At 45.4% G+C, this 23,386-nt stretch overlaps 1 protein-coding gene across 1 annotated transcript in view; it reads left to right on the top strand.

Moving 5' to 3' along the window:
• CSMD2 (CUB and Sushi multiple domains 2) overlaps positions 1–23,386 on the top strand; it is a 563,976-nt gene that overhangs the window by 372,054 nt on the left and 168,536 nt on the right. The window contains exons 20-25 of the mRNA XM_065576901.1: positions 4,502–4,717; positions 7,978–8,166; positions 13,945–14,114; positions 18,284–18,440; positions 19,175–19,366; positions 22,008–22,134. Coding sequence (XP_065432973.1) covers positions 4,502–4,717; positions 7,978–8,166; positions 13,945–14,114; positions 18,284–18,440; positions 19,175–19,366; positions 22,008–22,134 — 1,051 coding nt within the window. The remainder of the gene's footprint in view (positions 1–4,501; positions 4,718–7,977; positions 8,167–13,944; positions 14,115–18,283; positions 18,441–19,174; positions 19,367–22,007; positions 22,135–23,386) is intronic.

Here is a 23,386-nt window from a genome sequence, read left to right as displayed (position 1 = left end):
CTCCTCAGGCTAAGTCCAAACTCAGCCCTTCGGTCGTGCCATGGAATTCTATAACCCTTGTTTTATAATGCATCTTCAAACAAATTGCCCTATCAGAGCCTCTTTCATAATCCAGGTCATACCGTTATTTTACATTGGCGCTAATGCCACCCTCCACCTCCGTGGGAGGTGGGGCTTGGTGGGGCCAGCGGAGATTGGCGATGGCCCCAGGTGAATTGGGAAGGAGAGCACTTGCGTGCATGCAGGCGTGGCGCCTCTCCCTCCAGCAGCTGTAGCCACTCATTGGTCAGCTGGGGGAGGAAGAGAGCTGATTGGTCCCTCACCCTCCCCTTTCATTAATTTAAACTATAACCTGGGCCACGTGGAGCGTCTTTTTTGCTCTGTTTCACCAACCATACGTGTGAGCATCAGTAAAAAGTAACCGAGTCTTAGCGTCAAACAGGCACAATTCCCATTGTCAACTGTCTGTAATGGGCCACTCTCTTACCACTTCAAAAGTTATTTTTCCTCCTTTGGTATCCTGCTGTTAATTGATTTATTTTGTTAGACTGACCTCCCACTTGGTAAGGCAACCCCCATCCTTTCATGTATTTATACCTGCTCCTGTATTTTTCACTTCATGCATCGGATGAAGTGGGTTCTAGCCCCCGAAAGCTTATGCCCAAATAAATTTGTTAGTCTCTAAGGTGCCACAAGGACTCCTCATTGTTTTTATTGTCTTCATCGTTGTTATTCCTTCTAAAAGGCTCGCCCTTGCTTCTCCAAGGACATTCAACATGCTGCCCTGATTTCTGAAAGCCAAGGCTGTCCAAGATTGGGAGGGACAGTCTCTATACGAGAGCAGGCTGACTTCCTAAGTCCATTAGGGCTTAAAACCAGCAGGAACGCACCCTTATACCGTACCAGCCCTTCCCTGAAGATGCAGCCTTATTCTCCAGAATCTCAGTTTGCAACTTTAAAAAAAAAAAGTTGGTCTCTAGCTGTGATGGTTGCAAAGAAAACTTTTAAAACGTGACTCGAGTGTGACTGAGGCAGATGAGTCTTCAAAGAGACTGGAAGAATAGCTCAGAGAAGAGTGAGCCACCCCGTACACCTCAGGGAGGAGTTAACTCAGATGCCCAATGATAATTAATTTATTTATACACACACACACACACACACACACCCCCAGGGACCTCAGCAGTGCCAAGCACAGCAAACACAATCATATTCTAAACATCTTCACAATGTACTGTCTCATTTGGTAACTCTGATGCGGGGGCAGGGCTCATTTTGTGGTTGGAGTCTGGAAGAGCCCCGCCCCTCCCTCCCCCCTCCTAGTCTGACCCTGATGCCCATTTATTTATTTCTGAGCTGCTGTGTTGAGACTGCCAAACGTTATGCCAGTTGAGGCCAACTGCATTAATGATTTCCTGGAGGAGCTGGCCTGAGAAACACCAATTCTTCTGATAGGCCACAGAAGCTGTTGTGTGGTAACTTTTGGTCCTTCTTCCTGCCGTGTTCTGGGTTGAAAATAACACCTTAGCTCTCATAAAGCGCCTTTTCATCTGTGGATCCCAAGCACTTTACAAAGGCGCGCAGGATCATTATCCCCATTTGACAGAAGGGAAAACCGAGTCACAGAGCAGTGGAGGGTATTGCAACTCAGTGACAGAGCTGGAAAGGGAACTGAAATCTTCAGATTCCCAGTCAGCTAGACCACTAAACTAGCAGTGAAATACTCTGCAGCACAAATACCAATTTCATGAGTCATCTGCTCCCAGATCTTTCTGAATTTTTGCTCTGCTTATTGCATGTGAGCAATACACTCGTTTTCTAAAGGAAGCAGCTGTGTTGTTGTAATGGCTTTTTTTACATGCCCAAAGGCACTAATTTACATTACGGACTAATGGGCTGTAAAATTTCAGTTTAAAAAGAGTTTAATTTTTAAGATACTTAAGTCTGAAAAAAGATTTTTTTTTTGTTTTTAATCTGATAACTTCTGAGTGACCAAAATGATTTCTTTTCCCCCTGATTTGGTAAAAAGAAATTTGCTTTCAGGCTGACACATTTTGTGCTGCAGTCAATTTCAGACCAGAGCAAAGGTGTCGTCAGAATTGCAAATTTCTTTTAAATGAGTCTGTAGTCAGCCCTATGGCTTTAGCCTATTAGAGGCTATGGCCTTGTCTACATTGGCACTTTACAGCGCTGCAACTTTCTCGCTCAGGGGTGTGAAAAAACACCCCCCTGAGCACTGCAAGTTGCAACGCTGTAAAGTGGCAGAGTTTACAGTGCACCAGCGCTGGTAGCTACTCCCCTCGTGTGCTCTAGATGGACCTTGGGTCTGACCCAGTGTGGCTGCTCTTATGTTCTTAATATCCAGAGCAATAGTACTGAATGCCAACAGAAAATTTGGAAGGGATGTTAAATCTCACGCTTTAGGACTTTACCCAATCTTGAATTGTTAGAAATTAGGACGAGACTTCACGCGGGAACCAGATTATCCTGCATCTCCTACTGTGTCAGGGCCGGCTCCAGGCACCAGCATTCCAAGCAGGTGCTCGGGGCGGCAGTCTGCAAGGGGCGGCACGCCGTGTGTTTTTGCCACCCCAAGCAGCGCGCTGAATTGCCGCTGTGGACGGCGGGGGCCGTCCGTGTGCCCTTAGGGCGGCACGCGCGTTTCCGTGGCAGTGGCAATTCGGCGGCAGCTTCTATGTTCAGCTGCCTGCGGCGGCAATTCGGTGGCTTCTGTCTTCCGGCTGAAGACAAGCTGCCGCCGAATTGCCGCTGCTGCGGAAACGCGCGTGCCGCCCTAACGGCACACGGACTGCCCCTGCCGTCCACGGCGGCAATTCGGCACGCTGCTTGGGGCGGCAAAAACAGTAGAGCCGGCCCTGTACTGTGTGGAGTTCTTGCACCTTCCTTTGACCCATCTGGTGCTGGCCACTGTCAGAGACAGAACTAGATGGACATCAGACCTGATCCAGTCTGGCAATTCATCCATTGTCAATTAGGGTTTTTTAATGAAATACCTTTGTTGTGCCACTGGGCGCTACTTGTGTCACTAAAGGGGATTACAGTTCAACTGTAACTGATTAGAATCCAGGTTGGGATACTCTTGTTCTGAGTAGTGATTTAATCCACCAGGAGCCCCACTGATTTCAGTGTATGCGTGGTGTACAGTAAAAGTCAACATGAGATTGGATATCAGTCTGGTCCTTAATGTTTGGAAAGTGCATTGAGGTCTTTGGATGAAAGAAGCTGTATCAGCGCAAAAGGGGTTTATTTGTTGCTTGATGTTTCTTTAGCCCTGGGGTAGGCAACCTATGGCACCCATGTCAAAGGCAGCACGTGAGCTGATTTTCAGTGGCACTCACACTGCCCGAGTCCTGGCCACCGGTCTGGGGGGCTCTGCATTTTAATTTAATTTTAAATGAAGCTTCTTAAACTTTTTTAAAACCTTATTTACAACAATAGTTTAGTTATATGTTATAGGCTTATAGAAAGAGACCTTCTAAAAACGTTAAAATGTATGACTGGCCCGCGGAACCTTAAATTTATAAAATAAATAAATGAAGACTCGGCACACCACTTCTGAAAGGTCGCCGACCCCTGCTTTAGCATGTTAACTTCATTGGATAGTTTATGTGACATAGGAGATAGGAGCCCGCCTTTCCTGTCTCCCCAAAAGCTGCTGCTGCCGCCATTTTTGCAGCAGGGTTTTTTTCGTAAACGAAGGGTTTCTAATTGTATTTGATTTCCAGCGTGGAAATCACCCAGCTGGAGGCCTCTGTGGAAATTAGAAATAGTAGCTGTTTTTGCGAGTGTGTAGGTGTGAGGGAGATGTTAAAAAATCCATTGCTGCCTCTAAATACTTAACAAATGTGGCCAGGTCAAAGCCTTCCAGCTTCATTGTTCAAACTATGGAAACCTAGGTTTGGGGGGGGAGGAGGGGAGAGCTTTTCTTTCTTCAGCTGGCTTTAGTCGTTGTTGTTGATTCAGTTTTAATTTCTCTTTTGGCCGTACGCTGTCAGGAGGAGAGTGCAGAATCTTTCTTGTTCATAGGACTTGCCATACCAGATAAGGCCAGGGTCTATCTAATTCAGTATCCTGTCACTCACCGGCACTAATACCAGCTACTTCAGAGGAAGGTGCCGGAAACCCTGCAGATTTGGCATAACCTGCCTCCAGGGAAAGCATCTTCCTGACCCCCATTAGTTTTTCCGTCTTGCTCTGCAGCATGGGGCCTGGGATCACCTGCTGTGATCATCTCGGTATATCTCACCGCATCAGTTCACTGCAGTTGCAGGAGCCTTAGGCATTGAGTCTCTCCTGTTCTTTGCCTGTTTCTCTCCTCTCTAAAGTAAACGCTCCCAATCTTTTCAGTCTCCTTTTTCTTTTTGGGGGGAGGCGGGTGTTGAACTGCTATTTTGAGGAGCAGGAAGGTTAACAGGCTGCACTGGGCATTTGGGCACTGTAGAAACGCCTGTTGAGCTGGGCTCCTCCCTTCTCTTCCCTGCAGGTGTGTTCTTCACCTTTCACACCTTTCATCTGGAGAGCGGCCATGACTACCTGCTCATCACCGAAAATGGCAGCTTCACCCAGCCGCTGAAACAGCTTACCGGGTCCCGCCTGCCTCCCCCCATCAGCGCCGGGCTCTTTGGGAACTTCTCCGCTCAGATCCGCTTCGTCTCGGACTTCTCCATGTCCTATGAGGGATTCAACATCACCTTCTTGGGTAAGAGCAAAGACTGATTCTTGTCACAAATTGAGTTTGCTGGCGGGAAGTGCCTTGGAGATCAATCCTCTGCCTAGCCACATTCACGCCACTGATGCACCTGAGCCCTGAACTGAAGTGCTTCGAGGATTTCTACAGGGTCCCTCTCCGCATGATCGTTCAGTCCTGGCTGCTGTACAATTTGCAATCAGGGTGACCTGAGCCAAGATCGAACTGATGACCAAATATAAAAGGCCCATTCCCCTGAGCCATCTGATGATGATGATGATGATTAATTTTATTTGTATTACCATAGCTCCTAGGATCCCTAGACAGGGACCAGTATCCATCCATCCATTCTTCATTTTAAATCAGAAATTTTAAGGGATATTTCCCTTTTTTTTATTTTATTCCGTGTCTTCTGATCCATGCAAGCACAATATTAATAAAAATGTACCTGTGTAATTATATTTCTTCATTCTTGCATGGCATCAGCCAGTGGACTAAATCTGTTGAAATTAAATCCCTCTGCACTGGTATTTATCATCCCCTCCCAACTGGCTTTTTGTTTTCTCCTCTGTTCCTGGGAACCCAGTTTCCTCTCTGTCTGCAGCCCTCCTTGCTCCAAATACCCCCATTCCCGGAATACGAAATCAGAATCACTGCTAGGGCACAGCAGGTCCATTCTCAGCCCAGGAAGCGGTGGCAGATGGGATGCCTTAGAAAGAGACTCTAAGCAATCCGGACTCTTTGGAGAAAGGAGCCTAGCTGGTCACTCCTGTCCCCTGGCTGGTCTCCTGGTACATTGGTCCTGTGCCCTGCTCATATGCCAAGGGCACTTCATCAAGCCAGCTGCAGCTGGTCCTGGTTGATCTTAGAGAGAATACATGTCTTGCAAAGCCTCAGCCTTTAGATTAGCTTGATGGCATTGCTGGGAAGCTGGAACGGTGCATTTCTTTGCTCAAGGCGTTGTAATAAGAGAGTCGCTGATAGAAGCAGGCACCCTGGAGCCTAGGAGGGCATTAAGGGATGTAGAGCTCTGAAACGGCTTGGGCCTGATGCTTCTATTCATCTCAGTGGAGCTGGCGGGCGCTAAGCGCTTTGCTTTATTCATTATTTGTATCACAGTAGCATCTATGGGCTCCAACCGAGTCTGGGGTCTCATTGTGCTAGGCTGTGTATAAACCAGTAAGAGTCAGCCCCTACCCCAAAGAGCTTACAATCCATACAAGAGGGACAAAAGACAGAAAGTGAAACTGAGGCACAGAGGGGGGAAGTGTCTGGCGTTAGGTCACCCAGTAGATCAGTGACAGAGCCAAGAACAGAACCAAGCTCTCATGATACCAAGTTCAGTCCCCTACCCACCAGACCATGCCACCTTCCTCGCAGGGTCAGGTCCCATGTAATTGTACAGTAGACTGGTTTCCCTAAGACCAAATTTCACATATACAAACATCTGCTCTGCCCGCAAAATATACCTGGTGCCGCTAGATAAAGACCTTAGCAGATGCATATTTGCATATGCAGAACAGGTGATTGCACATGCAAATGGTCACTTGACTTGTGTAAGCTCCCTTTACAGTGTGGAGGTGGGTGATTTGCACTTGCCCATCTGAACACGTGGCCGTGATTTCTGGTGTGTTTGCCCAGGTGCGCATTTTGATGGCACTGCATTTTGAAAATACAGTTGCTGCTGTCTGGCTCCTCAGAAGCCTCATGCATTATGGTAGACTCTGTACAGAACAAAATCACGGTTCTATATCTTATCTGTACCTCCTCAGCTTTGAAGGCAACAGCTGCAAAATACCGCCTGATGGGGCGAAAAGTGACAAAAATTGTGGTGATCATGCCTGATGCTGTGCTTGCAGTTATTTCTCTAGGCATAGATACCTAGTGTACCTTTGTGCGCTGCTATGGATGGGGTAGAAAACAAAGCATTGATTTTAAATACTTGTATTAGGGCTTCTGAAACCAGGAGTTCAAGTCTGTTCCGCCTAAACCCCCGCAGCAAACAGAGCTAGTCAAAAAAGTTTTCATTCACATTTTGATGAAACATGGCTTTTGACCAAACAGAAATTTGCACAAGAATGTGTCCCTCTCTATCAATATTTTTCAGGAGTTTTGTCAACATTGGTTTTTTTTCTGTTTGTCAGCTAAAAATGGGAATCCACTATATATATATATATTTTTTTTTTTTAATTTTTGGTTGTCATAAACTAAATAACTTTTGTTTTGGGGGGTTTCTTTTTTAACGAAAACCTGAACAATTCGTTGAAAAATGTTTGTCTTCAGAATGTTTTGTGGCAAATGAAATATATTTTCCAACCTGCTTTAACAGCAAATGCCCTTCCGGTTAGCAGCTTAGCCATTCTTCCATGGTCCCTTAGCAGGATGTTTTGTCTCATTCACTCTGTGGATTAGCAATTCAGAAGCAGCAGAAGTCCCAGTCGCATGAATCCAGCCTCATTCCACTAAAGCAAATAAAGTGAATATCAAGCAACTTACTGTATGTGTGTCTTTCTGGATGACACTTTTAAAAGCTAGCTCTAAATGGAGCAGACAGGAAGTCAAAAATCTCTATGGCATTTTACAGAAGTGGCATTTTTGCCCCTGGTTTCCTTGGTTCAAGTTCCTCACATCCTGTTTTGCAAGGTGCAGCATGTCAGTTGGCTTCTGGATTCCACCCCAGAGGTGGGTGCATTTCAGTGGTTTCTGCAGTCTGTCGGGCACTTTACGCCATCATTTCAGGATGAAAGGTGTGACAGTAATGTAGGGTAGGTGCTGTCTCCAGGCTGACTGAATAGAGCAGGTGTGAGAGAGAGCAATGCAGACTTGAATACAACAAGGGTGCCAAGGGGGGGCTCTTGGGAAGAAGAGAAGATGGGAAAGAACTATTGGATTTGACTTCCCATGTCATTGACACCCGTCCAATGGGAGAAGAAAATGTCTCCATTCTGACTTGGTACCATTGGTGGTGGTGTGCACTCACATGAATCTGGTGTCAATGATGGAGAATGAGGCCCAGTGTCGGGTTAAATCTAGAGCGCTGTTGACTGCTCCCCTAGGATGAAACTCACCCCTGTTTTGAGGGTTTAAGTGGAACTTGCGTCTTGCGCTGGCCTGGTGCCGGCCCCTTTGCCTTGGCATGAATTACACCCAGGCTGCAATCATAACACCGAGCACTGTTGTCACCAGTGCATCATTTCTGTAGCTCCTTGTGGACGGGGGAGGGGAGCCCGATTAGTCACCCCCTAACGCAACGTCCTCGTACCCCTCCTTAGAGTACGACCTGGAGCCCTGCGACGAGCCCGAGGTCCCGGCCTACAGCATCCGGAAGGGCCTGCAGTTCGGCGTGGGGGACGTGCTGACCTTCTCCTGCTTCCCCGGGTACCGGCTGGAGGGCGTGTCGCGCATCACCTGCCTGGGGGGTAGACGGCGTGTGTGGAGTTCGCCTCTGCCAAGGTGTGTTGGTAGGTGGTCATGTGCTTTCATTTTGCTTGGTCGACGTATTCTATCGTAATATGAAACGGGCAGGGGCGTGCGCCGGCGGCGTGCGACATCCCTGCCCTCCCCCCCAGGGCCACGTCTTTGTGCTCACCGCGTGGGCAGGGAGGGAGAGGGAGTGAGCAGCAGCTCTGGAGACAGTCCACGGAGCAGCAAGTAAATCATAGGGTATCGGGGGGAGGGTTGGGGGGGGCTGCATCCCTGATGAAAAGTCTCGTGAAGATGGCTAGAAAACGATACCCTTTCCACCGAGTCCCAGAGAACACGGAAACGTGGGGCACAGGGGACTTAGGAGGAGACGCCCACAAGCGAGCAGACCAGGAGTTCATACAGAGATTGTCTCCTGGAAAACACTGCCCTTCCTATGCCCCCGCCCTGCCCTCCCATTGCCCCGCCCCCAACCTCCTCCCATGGCCCAGTCCCCACCTCATCCTCCCATTGGCCCCTGCCCTCCCCTCCCTTTGCCCAGCACCCCCCAAGTCTTCTTTCCATTGGCCCCTCTTCACCACCCAGTGACCAGCCTCCTCCTCCTCCCATTGATCCCTGCCCTCCCTTCCCACTGGCCATTGCATATCATCTCTGGGGCACCGACAGCAATTTTTTACATAGAGGAGTGATCCTAGGGCAGTATTTCATGTACATGTTTTAGTTTCTTGTAACGCAATCTGACAGTTAGAAATAAACAGCCAACACCGGGTTATCAGCCATCTCCCTGCAGACCATGAGCAAGTCCTCCACCGACTGCCAGTGGGCTAAAGCATGCAGTTTGAGAGCCCTCTGCTTTAGAGATAATCCCTGATCCATTTATCCCGCCGCTTCCAGTCTGGCAAATCCTGCCATTTCGAGTCTGTCTATAAACGTGAGGAACCTGTTGCGGCCGAGGCAGAGACGGCATCCCACAGAGAGCAAGGCTGTCTCTGCAGTCTGCAGCGCGTTGCCTGTGAGTCCTGTCATGCTGAATCCATTTCCTAGCACTGCTTAATGTCCCAGTCACAAAGTCACATCATCCTGCCATGACAAGCACCCATTCTGGGGCACGCATAGTAATCAGGTTGCAGGGAAAGCTAATCAGGAAAATAGAAATCAAAAGGAGTCATAACACCGCTTTCAATTCGATCCACAGACATCAGCGCTAAGCAAACATAATGGCTTCTACTTATCCGGTTTACTCCTGGTTTTAAATTAACATGTTGGTTTTATAATAATGGATCAAATGTACTGTCTGATGGTTTGCAGGGAACTCTGGTGTTTGGGTGACTAGTTCCAGGATGCTGGTAATCAGATTCTCAACTGTGTGTTAGCCTTGTGTAAAAGAATACAGTCAGGAATTTTATGCCTGATTTTCCATCACCTGCTACTACATTACATATTTGCAGAGGGCATGCAACAGCCTTTTCCTGTAAAGAAATCAGTGCTGAAATACTTTTTGTGAGGGAGACTAGGGTCAGCAGTTACAACTGAGCAAATATCCGCAGACATTCCTCGTGGATATTTGCTTGAATGATATAATGTGGTTCCTTTGGCTATGCTAACACCACCTCTTTAAAAGAGGAGTAAGTGCCATGGAGAACCAGCCCTCTGCACTGTGATCAAGTGCTCCCCAGGCTACGGTTAAGGGAAATAGGATGGACAGATAGGAGCCCAGCGGAACTGACCAACCCTCTCGCTGAAAACTGGGGCTGCCCAAGAGGAGTCACGGTCCTATGGCAAATGTGTAAGACCTAGTAGTTCTTTGGCTCTCTGAGCTCTTACAGAATCACGGGACTGGAAGGGACCTCGAGAGGTCATCTAGTCCAGTCCCCTACACTCATGGCAGGACTAAGTATTATCTAGACCATCCCTGACAGGTGTTTGTCCAACCTACTCTTGAAAATCTCCAATGATGGAGATTCCACCACCTCCCTTGGCAATTTATTCCCGAGCTTAACCACTCCGACAGTTGAGAAGTTTTCCCTAATGTCCAACCTAAATTGCCCTGGCTGCAATTTAAGCCCATTGCTTCTTGTCCTCAGAGGTTAAGAAGAAGAATTTCTCCCTCCCCCTTGTAACAACCTTGTATGTACATGAAAATTGTTATCATGTCCCCTCTCAGTCTTCTTATCCCTAGTTAGTGTTAATAGCACCCTCTAATTTAATAGGAGGTGAGGGAAGTAATAGGACACTGCTCTAGTCACATGTCCATGTAGACTTCATCCTGAGTTACTCAGCGGGCTCTGTGGTTTCTGTAAATGTCTCAGGATGCCCTTGGGGCCTTCACTGCTCAGGGGAGATCATGAGAGCCTTTTCCCTTTACAGGGGAAGGGTTTGGTACCAGCTTTCACACATTGCCTTGAACAAATGCTTCCTTATTCAGCCTGTATTTGGTCCTCTCTTCTGCATGGACACCAGCTTTACGTCAAGCTAGTCTCAGTGTTATCTACCTGCTCTTACGCTGCTGGCTCCCTTAGGAGCCTGCCTGTGCCTTACTTTGGAGAGACAAGCTGCAAATGGATCACCATGAGTGATGCAAAAGAGGCCTGGCGGTTCTTAGACACAAGTAAAGCAAAGCGAGTGGCTACTTAGAGCAACACTCTTTTGTAGGCCCCATTTCCCTTGGAGGCTCTGCCCTATCTCGCTCTCTGGTAGTAGGTTTGGAGAGGAGGAAAAATCAAGCCCTTGCCAGAATTTCATCCCCCTGCCCTCCAGTAGCCGGGTCAAAGAGGAAAGGCAGTGCCTTGCTTGACTTACCGCCCTCACTGGGATCTTGGGACCTCACTAACCATAAGGCCAGCCAAGTAACAGAGTAGCTTCAGTGGTCTGAAGAGGTGGGGAGCACAGAAGCCGGTTCCCTTGCGAAGGTACAGACTTAACACGCAGGGTGAAGCTACCTAGCAGGTTTGCAGGCATCTGAATCAATATTTGCCTGATCAATTCCGTCTGAGAGTCTCGGGTGAATTCCTTGTGACATACCTGAAAGATACGATGGCAGGGGGAGGTGCTTTGTTCTAGGGTGAACGCCAGCCTGGATGATTGTTAATGCTTTGAAATGTATTCAAAGGTGCAAGCAGGGAGGGAACATAGCTGCTTAATGGTATCTGATGCACAGAATCTTGAAACCATCACATCTCCAGGCTCTTAAATTGCTTTGTACAATAGATTGCATGTGTCAATGAAAGGTTCTTTTTAATTCTGGGGGGAGAAAAGTAACTTTGAAAGCCATGTGCATTAGATTATAACAAAAGCCAATGTGATTTCACTGCAGCCTGCTAAGGCCAATTCTTTGCCCTGATTAGTCTTCACAGCAGCCTACTTGATGCAATGCTGAAACTGCTGCTGGTGTGGCAAAGAGTAGGTAGGGATCAAGGAACTAATAATAATGTTCTGGGTATTATGTAGTGATAGGATCTCTAAGAAAAGGGCTGTGGTTTATGGTGAGAGTGCAGGACTACATCTGGGTGGGGAATGGTTTTCTCAGATTGTGAGAAGGTTTGAGATTTAAAAAATTTTTCCTGTCCTGAATTGGACTGAAAAGACAAAATCTCAAAGATTTTCACCCACCGACAGACTGATATTCCTTTTTTTTAAATTTGGGTCAGTCAAAATGTGTCATTTCAGCAGTTTCAAAATGTTTGCTTTTGCTTTTCACCTTTTAAAAATTATTTTTTACTTTTCTCCTAGTAAAAATTAACAAAACAATATAAACAAAAAGTCATTTCAAGCCCCAAAATGATTTTTTTTTTTATTAGAAAAAGTCAACCGGGATGTTTTGACAATTTCAAAACTTTGTTCAAATTTTCGAATTGGGAGGCTCATCAGAGCTGACCCTTTCCCGCAAACTGATTCAGTTTTCATAAATCAGCATTTTGCAAGGAAGATTCCAGACTTGCTCTGCACAGGACTAGGAGTTAGGACTCCCAGGTTCTATATCTACCTCCTCCATGGGCTCACTGTTAGATAAGCCACTTACAGCTTGATTTTCAGAAGCGCTGAGTGCTCACAGCTTCCTTTGGGAGTCCGTAGAAGCAGTGATTGCTCAGGACCCCAGAAAATCAGGCTTATTAATTCCTCTGTGCCTCATTTTCTCAAGTGCTGTTGTTGTTGTGTTATTTTCCAGTAACACCCAGGACCCCCAACCAATATCAAGGCCTTGTTGTGCCGTGTGCTGTATAGACCCATAATACGAGACAAACCTTGCCTAGAAATGCTTCCAATCTAAATAGACAAGACAGACAGAAGAAATATTATTATCCCCACTTTATAGATGGGGAGCTGAGACGCAGAGAAATTAAGAGATTTGCCCAGGGTCACACTGGGAGTTAAACCCACTTCTGAGTCCCAATCCAATGTCGTCACCCCAAGGCCATCCTTCCTCTGGAAAGTAGCTTGCTTTGAAAATGTGAGCCATTCAGACACTGTGGAATCCAAACTTTGGCTTGAACTGAAATGCTACAGGGTTCATGTTTGTATTAGGAGACGATGTAGACAAAGGACCCAAGTAGGTGGAGTAGGGGAGAAAACCCAGTGGAAACGTGGAGTGTGACAAAAGGAGCAAAGAGAAATTCTAATGACAAAATAAATATAGTCTGTATCCTGTCTATTGGTCTGCCTGTCAGGGTCAGCTGAGCATTTCTGCAATCTCGAGGTCCCTTCCAGTCCTAGAATCTATGAATCTATGAATTCTCTCCCTAATAGGGGGCTGGCTTTTGTTCACCTACAGAAAATGGGGTGGGGTTCAAGTGACTCGTCTTTGAAAAATCTCTGGGCTTAAATTTTGGGAGGAAACAAAGGTGAGTGAACTTGGACTAGTTTGGGAACCAAAAAATGAATATGAGGGAGTGGGAAAACCTTCATATCTCCACAAGCTTCTCCCATTCCTTGTTGAAATTACTAGAGCTGGCAGCGGCAAGGTTGGGGAGAGAAGTGCTGGGTCAGTAAAAGATTAGGAGGCTTTGAAATAATGTCAGATAGTGAATCCCCGATCTGCTATTGTATCACTAGAGCTAAGGGCATAATTACCAATGAACAGTGTCTCGGATTTTGCCTGTTTTCTGTCTTCAACTTTATTTTTGGGAAGATTGTGAAATTCACAGATTTGGTTATTATTTAAAATTATTTGTGAATTTCAACTCCGCATATTTTCCTGCACAACTAGCCTTTACCGTTGTAAGAGTTTGTTACCACTATTCAATGGCTGAGCTATGAAATATTGTCTGTGTCAGTTAGTTAAATAGAAGGGGTCTGGTTTTGTTTTTTGTGTGTCGGGTGACTAGTATAAGCAGACAGGCAAATGGTTGAATAGCATAATGTAACATGCACTTCAAAATGTTCTTTCGGGCCCTGATTCAGGAAAGCATTTAAGCATGTGCTCAAGTCCTGTCGATTTCACAGTTAGGCAGGTGCATAGGTGCTTTCCTGAATCAGGGCCTCAGTGAGGAATGGTACATCCAAGCTTAAACTGTTTTTTTTTTTTCTTTTTGCAAATAGCTGCGCTAGTAAAGCTCAGCTCTTTGAATGTTCATAGACCAGACACGGTCGTATTAGGATTAATTTTTTAATCTGAATATTCGCAGAATTTTCTAAACCCTATTCGCTCAGCCCTGCTCATTGCGGAAATGCCAGTTGCACTTGGAGAGAGCACAAGGCAATGTGGATTTGGGGTGTGTGTAAGGGACCAAGTGCCCTATACACAAACATGCAGGGATTCAGATACATATTGCGAGTATTTCCATATGGTTATTAAAATGTTTCTTTGTGTCTTCCCACAGCTGAATGTGGCTCATCTGTAACCGGAACTCAAGGGGTTCTGTTGTCCCCCAACTATCCAATAAACTACAATAACAACCATGAATGCATCTACTCCATCCAGACCCAGCCAGGAAAGGGAATCCAGCTGAAAGCCAGGACTTTTGAACTGGAGTCAGGGGATGTTCTCAAGGTAATGCCTCTCTCTCCTCTGTTGGAAAGTAACACTCTGGAGAATGTATGGAGACACTTGTAAAAGACAAATATCATTCTGAATGTTTCCTTCTGGGTTAGCCAATTACCCATTGACTGAAACACACCCCTTCGAAAAGCAATTGTGCAGCTTCATCAAGCAAAATCCACAGTTATCTTGAAGTTTATTAATGATTGCTATCATTTGTGTCGTGGTAGCACCCAGAAGCCCTGCTCATGGACCAGAGCCCATTGTGCTAGGGGCTGTACAGACACAGGACAAAGGGACAGTTCCTGCCCACAGTCGAAGTAGTGTCAGCAGCATCTCTGGGAAGCGATACAGCCTTGAGTCTTTGGGATAAAATGTGAGATCTGTAAAGAGAGATGAGGCAGATATTTAGAGTGGTGCACATCTGGACATAGAAAAAGGTTTGCATTATTTGTGTCCACAAAGCTTGTAGGGCAGGTTTAGCAACCTCTAGCCATCCCGAGACCCAGCAAAGCATTACTGAATTTGCATCAGCATCAGGGATGGGTAAAGTCATTTGGATAAAACAAGGAACTTACCTGTAATTTTTGGCTAAATATGGACATTCCAAAGTAGTGCTAAGAGATGAACCAAGTGGTATTTGCAGTGTGGATTAAACAAGTGAATGGCTGGTTAGTAGTGGGAAAACTTAAAGGAAATGTTTTTCTCTCAGTCTGGTATTCAACTTGGGTACCCGGCCTTTTTTGGACGCTTTACCAACCCTTCCAAACTTCTTGAGTTTCAGACTTTGTTGATTAGCCCCATCATTGTCTATCCAACTCTCCTTTGCTGTATGTCTTCATGTGCATTCATTGCTGGTGAAAGCTACTGGGCTAATAGCCCTGGAAGCTGCACTGTGCGGCACGGGCATCAGCCATATGGCGTTCCACCAGGCTACTCTCTACCCTGTCCCCTGCCATCCCCAGGAGGGCGGGAGAAGAAGCTTGGCCTTCATGTTCTTTCAGTCCTTGACCATTCGCCCGAGATTGCCAACAGGGCTGCCCATTGGAGTGTTGTTTGTAATGATATAGATACACATGTTGTCCCACCCCTTGGAAACTGGACTCAACTCTCCAAATGGGTCACTAGACAGCCAGCCAACCAGTAGTTATCATTTAGGGCCTGATCCAAAGCCCCTTGAAATCAGTGGAAAGACTCTCTTTAACTCTAGATCAAGAAATGCAACTGAACCTCAGCAATGTCTGTGGTTGGGGTACCTTGCTGGGGTTAGAGAGAGAGCTGCAAATGACTGTGTATTTGTGTGATGTCTGTGAAACAACATCCCACTGTCCATGGGCACTGTGTGGTTTGTGTTGCTACTATGCATTCATTTGCAGTGCTCTGGTATCACAAGCCTCTGTAGAGCCAAACCTTCCCAATTCTCACTATTATCTGGGAGACGCATTGCTCACGGCTGTCTTTTGCACACAGAATAAATAAAAGCAACATTAACACACCACAAAATGTTCTCTGCTCTTTGCATGCATTAGCTTAGTATTCATTGTTTCATGATGCTTCGCAGTCTGCTAATAAACATGTAAGTAAAGTATATAGTCTGTAAAAATAGTAATATCACTGCAACTTCAGCTAGCAAGTCCTTGCTGAGAGGTGGAGAAAGGTCTCAGTCTTTTATGTAAATGATGTAGTGTGCTCTTTAGATTGATAAAAGGTAATGGAAATATCCGCACAGACCAGCTAAGAGGCTGTTTTTCCCCCCTAAAAAAACGGAAAATATTTTGTGTCTTATGGTAGCTAGATAGAGATGCGGCTCTAATCTGGCAGCTTCCGACACCCCACAGAGCAGCAGACACTGCACAATGTGCAGAAATGTTTGGAAACATCCATTAATAGAGGGGAAAATGACTCCGTTTCAGAGATTTGCTGGAACGCCAGGGGGTCACTCCCTGAAGCCAAACTTCCATTCTTATCCACATCATTGTAAAGCAGCAAGTACGAACCCGGAGGATGCGCGAGATTCTTCGTATTATTTTTGTGTGTCTAAGTGTCAAGGCTGATTTGCCAAAAAAACAAATACAAAAAAAAATTATTTAAACGCAAAACGCCAGACCCGAGCTCTTCAGCAGTGCAGCGCCCACTATTCTATTCATCTGCATTTACAAGTTTCAAGACTCATATAGAGGGAGACAAATCTAGGCCGTGTTATATTAACCACAAAGAACTGCCTTTTGTAGGGAGCATTATTACAAGTTCCATGCTACTGTGCTAAGCCATCTCGCCGGAAAACATCTGTCCTTATTTGAGTGTTGTATTTATTCGGTGCGAGGTGGGCTGAATCCCCCGACACGCTATCCACAGATTCACTGGAAAGAGAGATTTCCTACTAGTGCAAAGCAGGATTAGGTTGTTGGCCTAACCTAACGTGTACTGACATCAGCTCCCTACTGACTAGCGCTCGTATGCTGGAGAGAGAAAGATTTGGGCAGAAAGATCGGGAGGTAATGTTAAACTCCACTGAAATACCCTGGACTGGGAGGAACGTTCCTGTCAGAGCAGGAAACGTAAATGTTTCATTAATCTCTTCTGTCGTATTTATATGGCCCCCATTACCGTGGGATCTGAGCTCCTCATAACCTTGAATGTATTTATCCTCACAACACCTCGTGAGTAGGGAAGTATTTCTCTCCTCATTTACGGGTCTGAAAATGAGGCACAGTGAGACTAAGGCCTCGTCTGCCCTAGAAAACTAGGTCGGTTTAACTACGTTGCTCAGGGTTGTGAAAAATCCCCACCCGTGAGTGGTGTAGCTAAGTCTCCATGTAGACAGCGCTAGGTTGACAGAAGAATTCTTCCATCAGCCTAGCTACTGCCTCCTGAGGAGGTGGATTTCCTATACGGATGGGAGAATCCCTCTCATTTACATAGGTTGTGTCTACACTGTAGTGCACGGTCACAAAGGAAGTCTGTGTCAGGACAGGGAATTAAACCCAGGTCTCTCAAGTCCTAGGTTAGGGCCCTAATCCCAAACCAACCTTCCTCACTGCTGACCCAGGGACAGGTGTTACTCACAGACATCAGCAATGTGATCCATTGTTTCATCCCAGATTGTCTGTATCATGGCAAATGACAACTTGCAGCCGATGTGTGTGTATATTTTTGCCCAACAAAAGGAGGTGCATTAGGTTAGCCACAAGGCTAGATTTTGTGTGTCTGTACTACCAGGGTGAAATGGATGGCTCAGGTCATCGGCAAACATGATAAGGAGACTTTCCCCTCTGGGTCGTTAATTAACGTGGCCATTTGATGGCCTAAGTGAAAATATTTGGTGGTTTCAGCCCAGTTCCTACTACACGGGTGACTCCAGTCACAAAAACCATCCTCAGAATTGACCACCGATGTGTCACTGTGACGGAGAGAACTCTTACGTGGTTGTGGGGTGGGGAAGCAGCTGGTGCTGGTGAGCTACTCCTGAAAATGACACACAGGATGTGACCCAGCTGGCTCTAATCAGCCCCTCCATCCTGTCAGAGGCTGCTGCCAGTGGGAGGGGTTTGGGTCCCATGTAAATCCAGACCCAGCTCATTCCAAAGGGTGGCGGAAGCAAAGCAGCACCAGAGAAGGGTGTGCTACTGTAGGAACATCAGAGGGGTGACCTAAAAGCGAATGGATGTAGATCAGTGGTTCTCAAACTTTTGTACTGGTGACCCCTTTCACATAGCAAGCCTCTGAATGTGAACTCCCTTGTCAATTAAAAATACTTTTTCTATATATTTAACACCATTATAAATGCTGGAGGCAAAGCGGGGTTTCGGGTGGAGGCTGACAGCTCGCGACCCCCCCCGTGTAATAACCTCATGACCCCCTGAGGGGTCCCGACCCCCAGTTTGAGAACCCCTGGTGTAGATGGTGATAAAATACATACTGAGGCACGCCTTCTTAAGAAGTGCTGCATTTCCCAACTTCCTCCCCTGACTCCATTCCTTCCCATTTCCGCGGTGGTCCCGTCATTCTGGCCCATCAGTCAGTAGCCCGGTGACAGGCATCCTTGTGGATGTTCATTAGCGTGTTCAATGATTAAACGGGTGCCACCGTGATAACACCGGGTGGCTCTCTGTCCCCCTCTAGTGGCTAGACCCCTGAAGTACCAAATATACGTTTTTTTTTTTTTTTTTTTAATCTTCCAGGTCTATGACGGTAACAACAACTCTGCTCGCCTGCTGGGCTCCTTCAGCCGCACTGAGATGCTGGGCACCCGTATCAACAGCACCTCCAGCAGCATGTGGCTTGAATTTATCTCCAACAGCGAGAACACGAGTAAAGGCTTTGAGCTACAGTTTTCTAGTAAGTCACAGGCCTGCTTGCTCATGAGATGACAAACCCAGACTGTCATTGTTGCGCCGAGAGGCTCCAACTGAGACCAAGGTCCCACTGTGTGAGGCGCTGTACAAACCCATACTGAGAGACCATCCTTGCCTTAAAAAGCCAGTAGCCTAAATAGACATCACAGAGAAAGTATGGCAAAGAAGAAACATTCTTATCCTCATATTGCAGATGGAGAATTGGGAGACAAAGAGATTAAGCCCTGGACGGTCTACACTTAAACATTTTAGTGGCATAGCGGTGTCAGTTAGAAGCGTGACATAGTCATCCCTAGAGTAGATGGAATTATACTAGTAAAAAGTCCTTTGGCCAGCATAGCTTATTTCATTCATGGAGCTGGTATAAGCTGCATCTCCACAAGGAAGATGTATCAGTACAGCTGTATGGGGATAGTTATTCCAGCAAACCCTTTCTAGTGGAGACAAGGCCTGGGGAACTTGCCAGAGGTCCCACAGAAAGTCTGACAAAGCTGGGCACTGAAATCCCTGGAGTCCCAGTCCAGTGTCTTAATCACAATACCATGATTCATTGAACATTCCTTCTCTCCCACGAGTCGTGAGATCCACATTAGGAGAAGAAAATTCTCACACCTGATGACCCGGGAAAAGCAGTAACTGTTTTATTATCTTCCCACTTATTAGCGTACCTGACTGTTAAATATCTGATGAAAACAGCTTCCTCGTCTCTGGTTCCAGGTTTTGAGCTCATTAAGTGCGAGGACCCCGGCATCCCACAGTTTGGCTACAAGGTCCGTGACGAAGGGCACTTTGCGGGCAGCTCTGTGTCCTTTAACTGTGACCCTGGCTATACGTTACGAGGCAGCAGGGCGCTGGTCTGTTTGACAGGAGAACGCAGAGCTTGGGACCAACCACTGCCGGTGTGCGTAGGTACGACCGCTGTCATTTCTTAGCTAAGTGCTCTGTTTGCATCTCGCGTCCCAAATGCCCCTTTGGCCTGCATAACCAGTCCACTAGCCTGAGATGGAGTCATGCTGATCACATCCATCTACACTAACAGAGACAGCACTGTAGAGCCCTTTCCACATGTCCTTTTGTCAGACATCTTTATGTTCGCGTTGTGACTATAGATTGAGAGGACCGGGCTGTGCATGCTCTCCACAAACAGCCCCCTGTTTAATGTGCCCCAGTCCTGCACCCCTTGCTGTCATCTTCAAGCTCTGGTCCCTTCAGCACAGCTCTGCTAATGCTTTGTCCTCTCTTAAATGTGCTAAAGCAGAGGGGTGATTTCCGATGATGGCAGACATCAGTAGAGATCTAAATTTCAAAGTCCAAAATCACTTTAATTTGAGAGCTACACAGGATTTAATCCCAGATTCTCCGCGGTTTTAACTCTGTTGCATTAACTCTCCTACTTTGCCTCCTCTCCACAACTCCCAAGTGGTCCATTCTCCTCCTTACCCCACAAGAGCAGTACATTCTTGCCTAGAAGAGTCTGAAATTAAAACCTTAGTATCCAAAATGAGTAAATGACCCCCATGGGCTAAATTTTCGAGGAGGATCCTTAAAATTCACTTGCAATATTGATTTTATCGCTTCTTGTGATATTTTCAGTTGCATCCATTTGCTCACGGAGCATGGAGAGCTGTGTGCACAAACAGATCATTGTTGTTTAGATTGAAGTGCTCAAAATATATCACATGCTGTACAGACCACATAGGAAGACAATGTCCCTATGCTGAAGAGCCTATTATATATATATAGACGGAGGAGGAGGATGTTGGAAAGGGATACAATAGACAAGTAGTGGTGAATGGACAATCAGTATGTGTCTGATTAGTTCCATGCGTGTACACACTCACCTCAACAGCCCTTTACGTAACCATTGTTAGTTCTTTATTTTAGATAGGCAGCCAGGCACTTATTAGCTGTAGCCAATGTCCATGTACATGGACAAATCGTGGTCTTTGTGCTTGCAAATACAGTGCTTCCAATTGAGGAGGCCATCAAAATGTTAACTCTCAGAACCCTTCCGCATTGGCTTAACTCTTCTTTGATTCATGCGAAATTCTCATTGGTGGTAAAACTCCCATTTGGCTTCAGTAGGCACCAAGGTTAGGCCAAAGCTAAGAGAATCCAAGTAAAGAAAATTGGTTGCTTGTCATCATCAGCATCATCTTCGTGAACTTTAACGTCCACATGGAGTATAGACCAGACTGTCCGCAACAAAATTTTGTGTGTGCATGCTCTCTCTCTCTCTCTCTTTCTCCCCCCGACCTTGGAAACAATAAAAAAACTATTTAAGACCCACAAACAGAGGTGTGTGTGTGTGTGTGTGTGTGTACATACAATCATGGCAAACTAGTTAAACAAGAAACATGATAAAATAGGAGACCCCCTTTTTAATGGAAAGATTTATATCCCCATCTGCCAATAAAGAAGATATACAGTAGCGTCACAATTGACTGCATAGTTACTCTGAAAGTTATTACACAGTAACTGCAAAATAACTCATTATAGCAGTTAAAACTGCTGTAGACATTTAAAACTAGGCTGGACAAAGCATTAGGAAATGTATGGTAAGAAGCATGTAGTATTGACTAGAATATCCAATAGATTTTTTTTCCCACCTCTAACTACAGTACTATGATTCAGTGATGATCAGCCCAGCCCTAATATCCTGTTAACTGATAGCTGCACAATTAACCTGTATTTCCAGTGCATGATGAAATCTCTTGGCGCACTGTTCCATAGGAAAGTCTCGACAACTGGTGGGTTATTTTCAAGCTCAGGAATGACACACTAGGAGTTGGGTCAAAAGCAAACTGGCTTCAATTTATGCAATGACCTTATACCGAACTTTAGCTCTGGCTGCTAAAATTAAAAGGCCACGTTTTTATAATCCGCTGAACTTCTCATCGTCTCCTCAGTGCTGTGTGTGTGAAAATTCACAGAATTGTAACAAATGTTTAAGAAAACACATTAAAGAGGGGAGGCACTATGTTCTTTATAAGCCAATTAATCAGGTACGTAGATAACTTGGCTTTATTATGCTTGTGAATCATTATTAAATATTTTTGCATATGGATGGCAAAGGTATTATGCTCTCTCAAATCACTCCACAAAGTGTGAATTAAAGAAAGCTTGAATGCTAATAAGCTCTAAACTTGTGCACTGTGAAGCCAAAGGGGGATGAAAGAATCTTTGGTCTGCTGTGAGATCACATCAGGTTGTAGGAACCTGTGCTGCAGAGAGGTGCAGAGCTATTCTGCTGACTCACCCTGCAAGCCAGATGAGGTGAGTCTCATTAGCTTTAATCTAACAAGGTTGAGAATCTCTCTAAGAGAAAAGAGAGATTCCTACCTAGGAACTGCCACGCTCTGTAGTAATTATAGGCTGAGACTTGCATCTGTGATTAGTTACATTAGTGATAAAAGGTTACCCCAGGAAGGAGATGCATCTGTACAACATCCTTTGTGTGTGAGCCGTGTTAGGGGTAGTTGGATGTATATAACCACAAAACATCAAGAATCTTTTCCTAAGCAGTGCATATGTTTTGTTTGTTTTTCAGCGGAGTGTGGAGGCACTATCAGAGGAGAGTCATCAGGGCGGATAGTGTCTCCTGGATACCCAACACCCTATGATCACAACCTCAACTGCATTTGGACGATCGAGGCAGAAGCTGGTTGCACAATAGGGTGAGTTGGGGGCCAGATATAGGGGCTGTTTTGTGCCTTGTTTTTACTCATAGCTCTTCTGTGGTGCGGCTTGGGTTTACTGCATTCTTTTGTCGGCAGAGCTGAGCGAAACTTTTTGGATGAATAGTTTATTTGCTAAAAATGCAGTTTGGGGTTGAAAGAAATTATTTGTGAATTTGGGTCAAATTTGGTATATAGTTTTAGCCAAAAAAGAAGAAGAAGTGATGACTCAAAGAGCTCAACCTATTTAGCTTCACAAAGAGAAGGCTAAGGGGTGACTTGATGACAGTCTGTAAGTATCTACATAAGGAACAAATATTTAATAATGGGCTCTTCAATCTAGCAGAGAAAGATATAACATGATCCAATGGCTAGAAGCTGAAGCTAGACAAATTCAGACTGGAAATAAGGCATAAATTTTTAATGTGGAGAATAATTAACCATTGGAACAATTTACCAATGGTCATGGTGATTTCTCCATCACTGACCATTTTAAAGGTGTTTTTTTTTAAAGATCTGCTCTAAGAATTATTTTGGGTAAGTTCTCTGGCCCGTGTTATACAAAAAGTCAGACTAGATGATCGTAATGGTCCTTTCTGGCCTTAAATCTATGAAATTATGAAGAAAAAAATGCAAAAAAATCAAAACATTTCCTTTCAGAACGAGGTTTTGTTTTGAAATGTAGCTAGATTTCTTTGAAAAAAATAACAAGAAGAAAGTGGGGGGAGACACCCAGAAATGAAACAAAAAAAGCTGAGATAAATGTTTCATTCAACCCCAAACTAAATCTCTTCAGTCTTTTGTTTCAGTGAGAAAAAATGAAAATAATAATGCTTTGGCGTGAGCTGAACAAAATGAGAGGCTCCAGGGTGGGGAGGAAGGTTCAGCCTCTTAGCTGGAAAATCAGTTATGTGCTCTGTTATCAGCCCTGTTTGCTCTCTTATTTGTTATATTATCTATTTTCTCTGTTATCAACTCTTTTTACAAGTAGGCTGAAGTCAAAACTGGTCAATGGATTTGAATGTCTAGTTCCCATTAAACATCCAAGTCCCTGAGACAGCGATGAAAATGTGACCGGTAATTCTGCTATAGGGAGGCTGGGTTACCATGTGCTCTTATGCAGTCTTGTTTGTTATGCTGGGATTACATGGTGGTTACTATAGGCTTGTTTATTTCCCATTTGCTGCTTCTGTAATGCTGGAAACTGGCTAGCAATTACTTAAAGAGGTTAGAAAGAAAGTTATTTCACTTT

Source organism: Chrysemys picta, chromosome 23, assembly GCF_011386835.1.
Source record: "Chrysemys picta bellii isolate R12L10 chromosome 23, ASM1138683v2, whole genome shotgun sequence".
Lineage (NCBI taxonomy): Eukaryota > Metazoa > Chordata > Testudines > Emydidae > Chrysemys > Chrysemys picta.
This window is presented reverse-complemented; position numbering and strand designations above follow the sequence as displayed.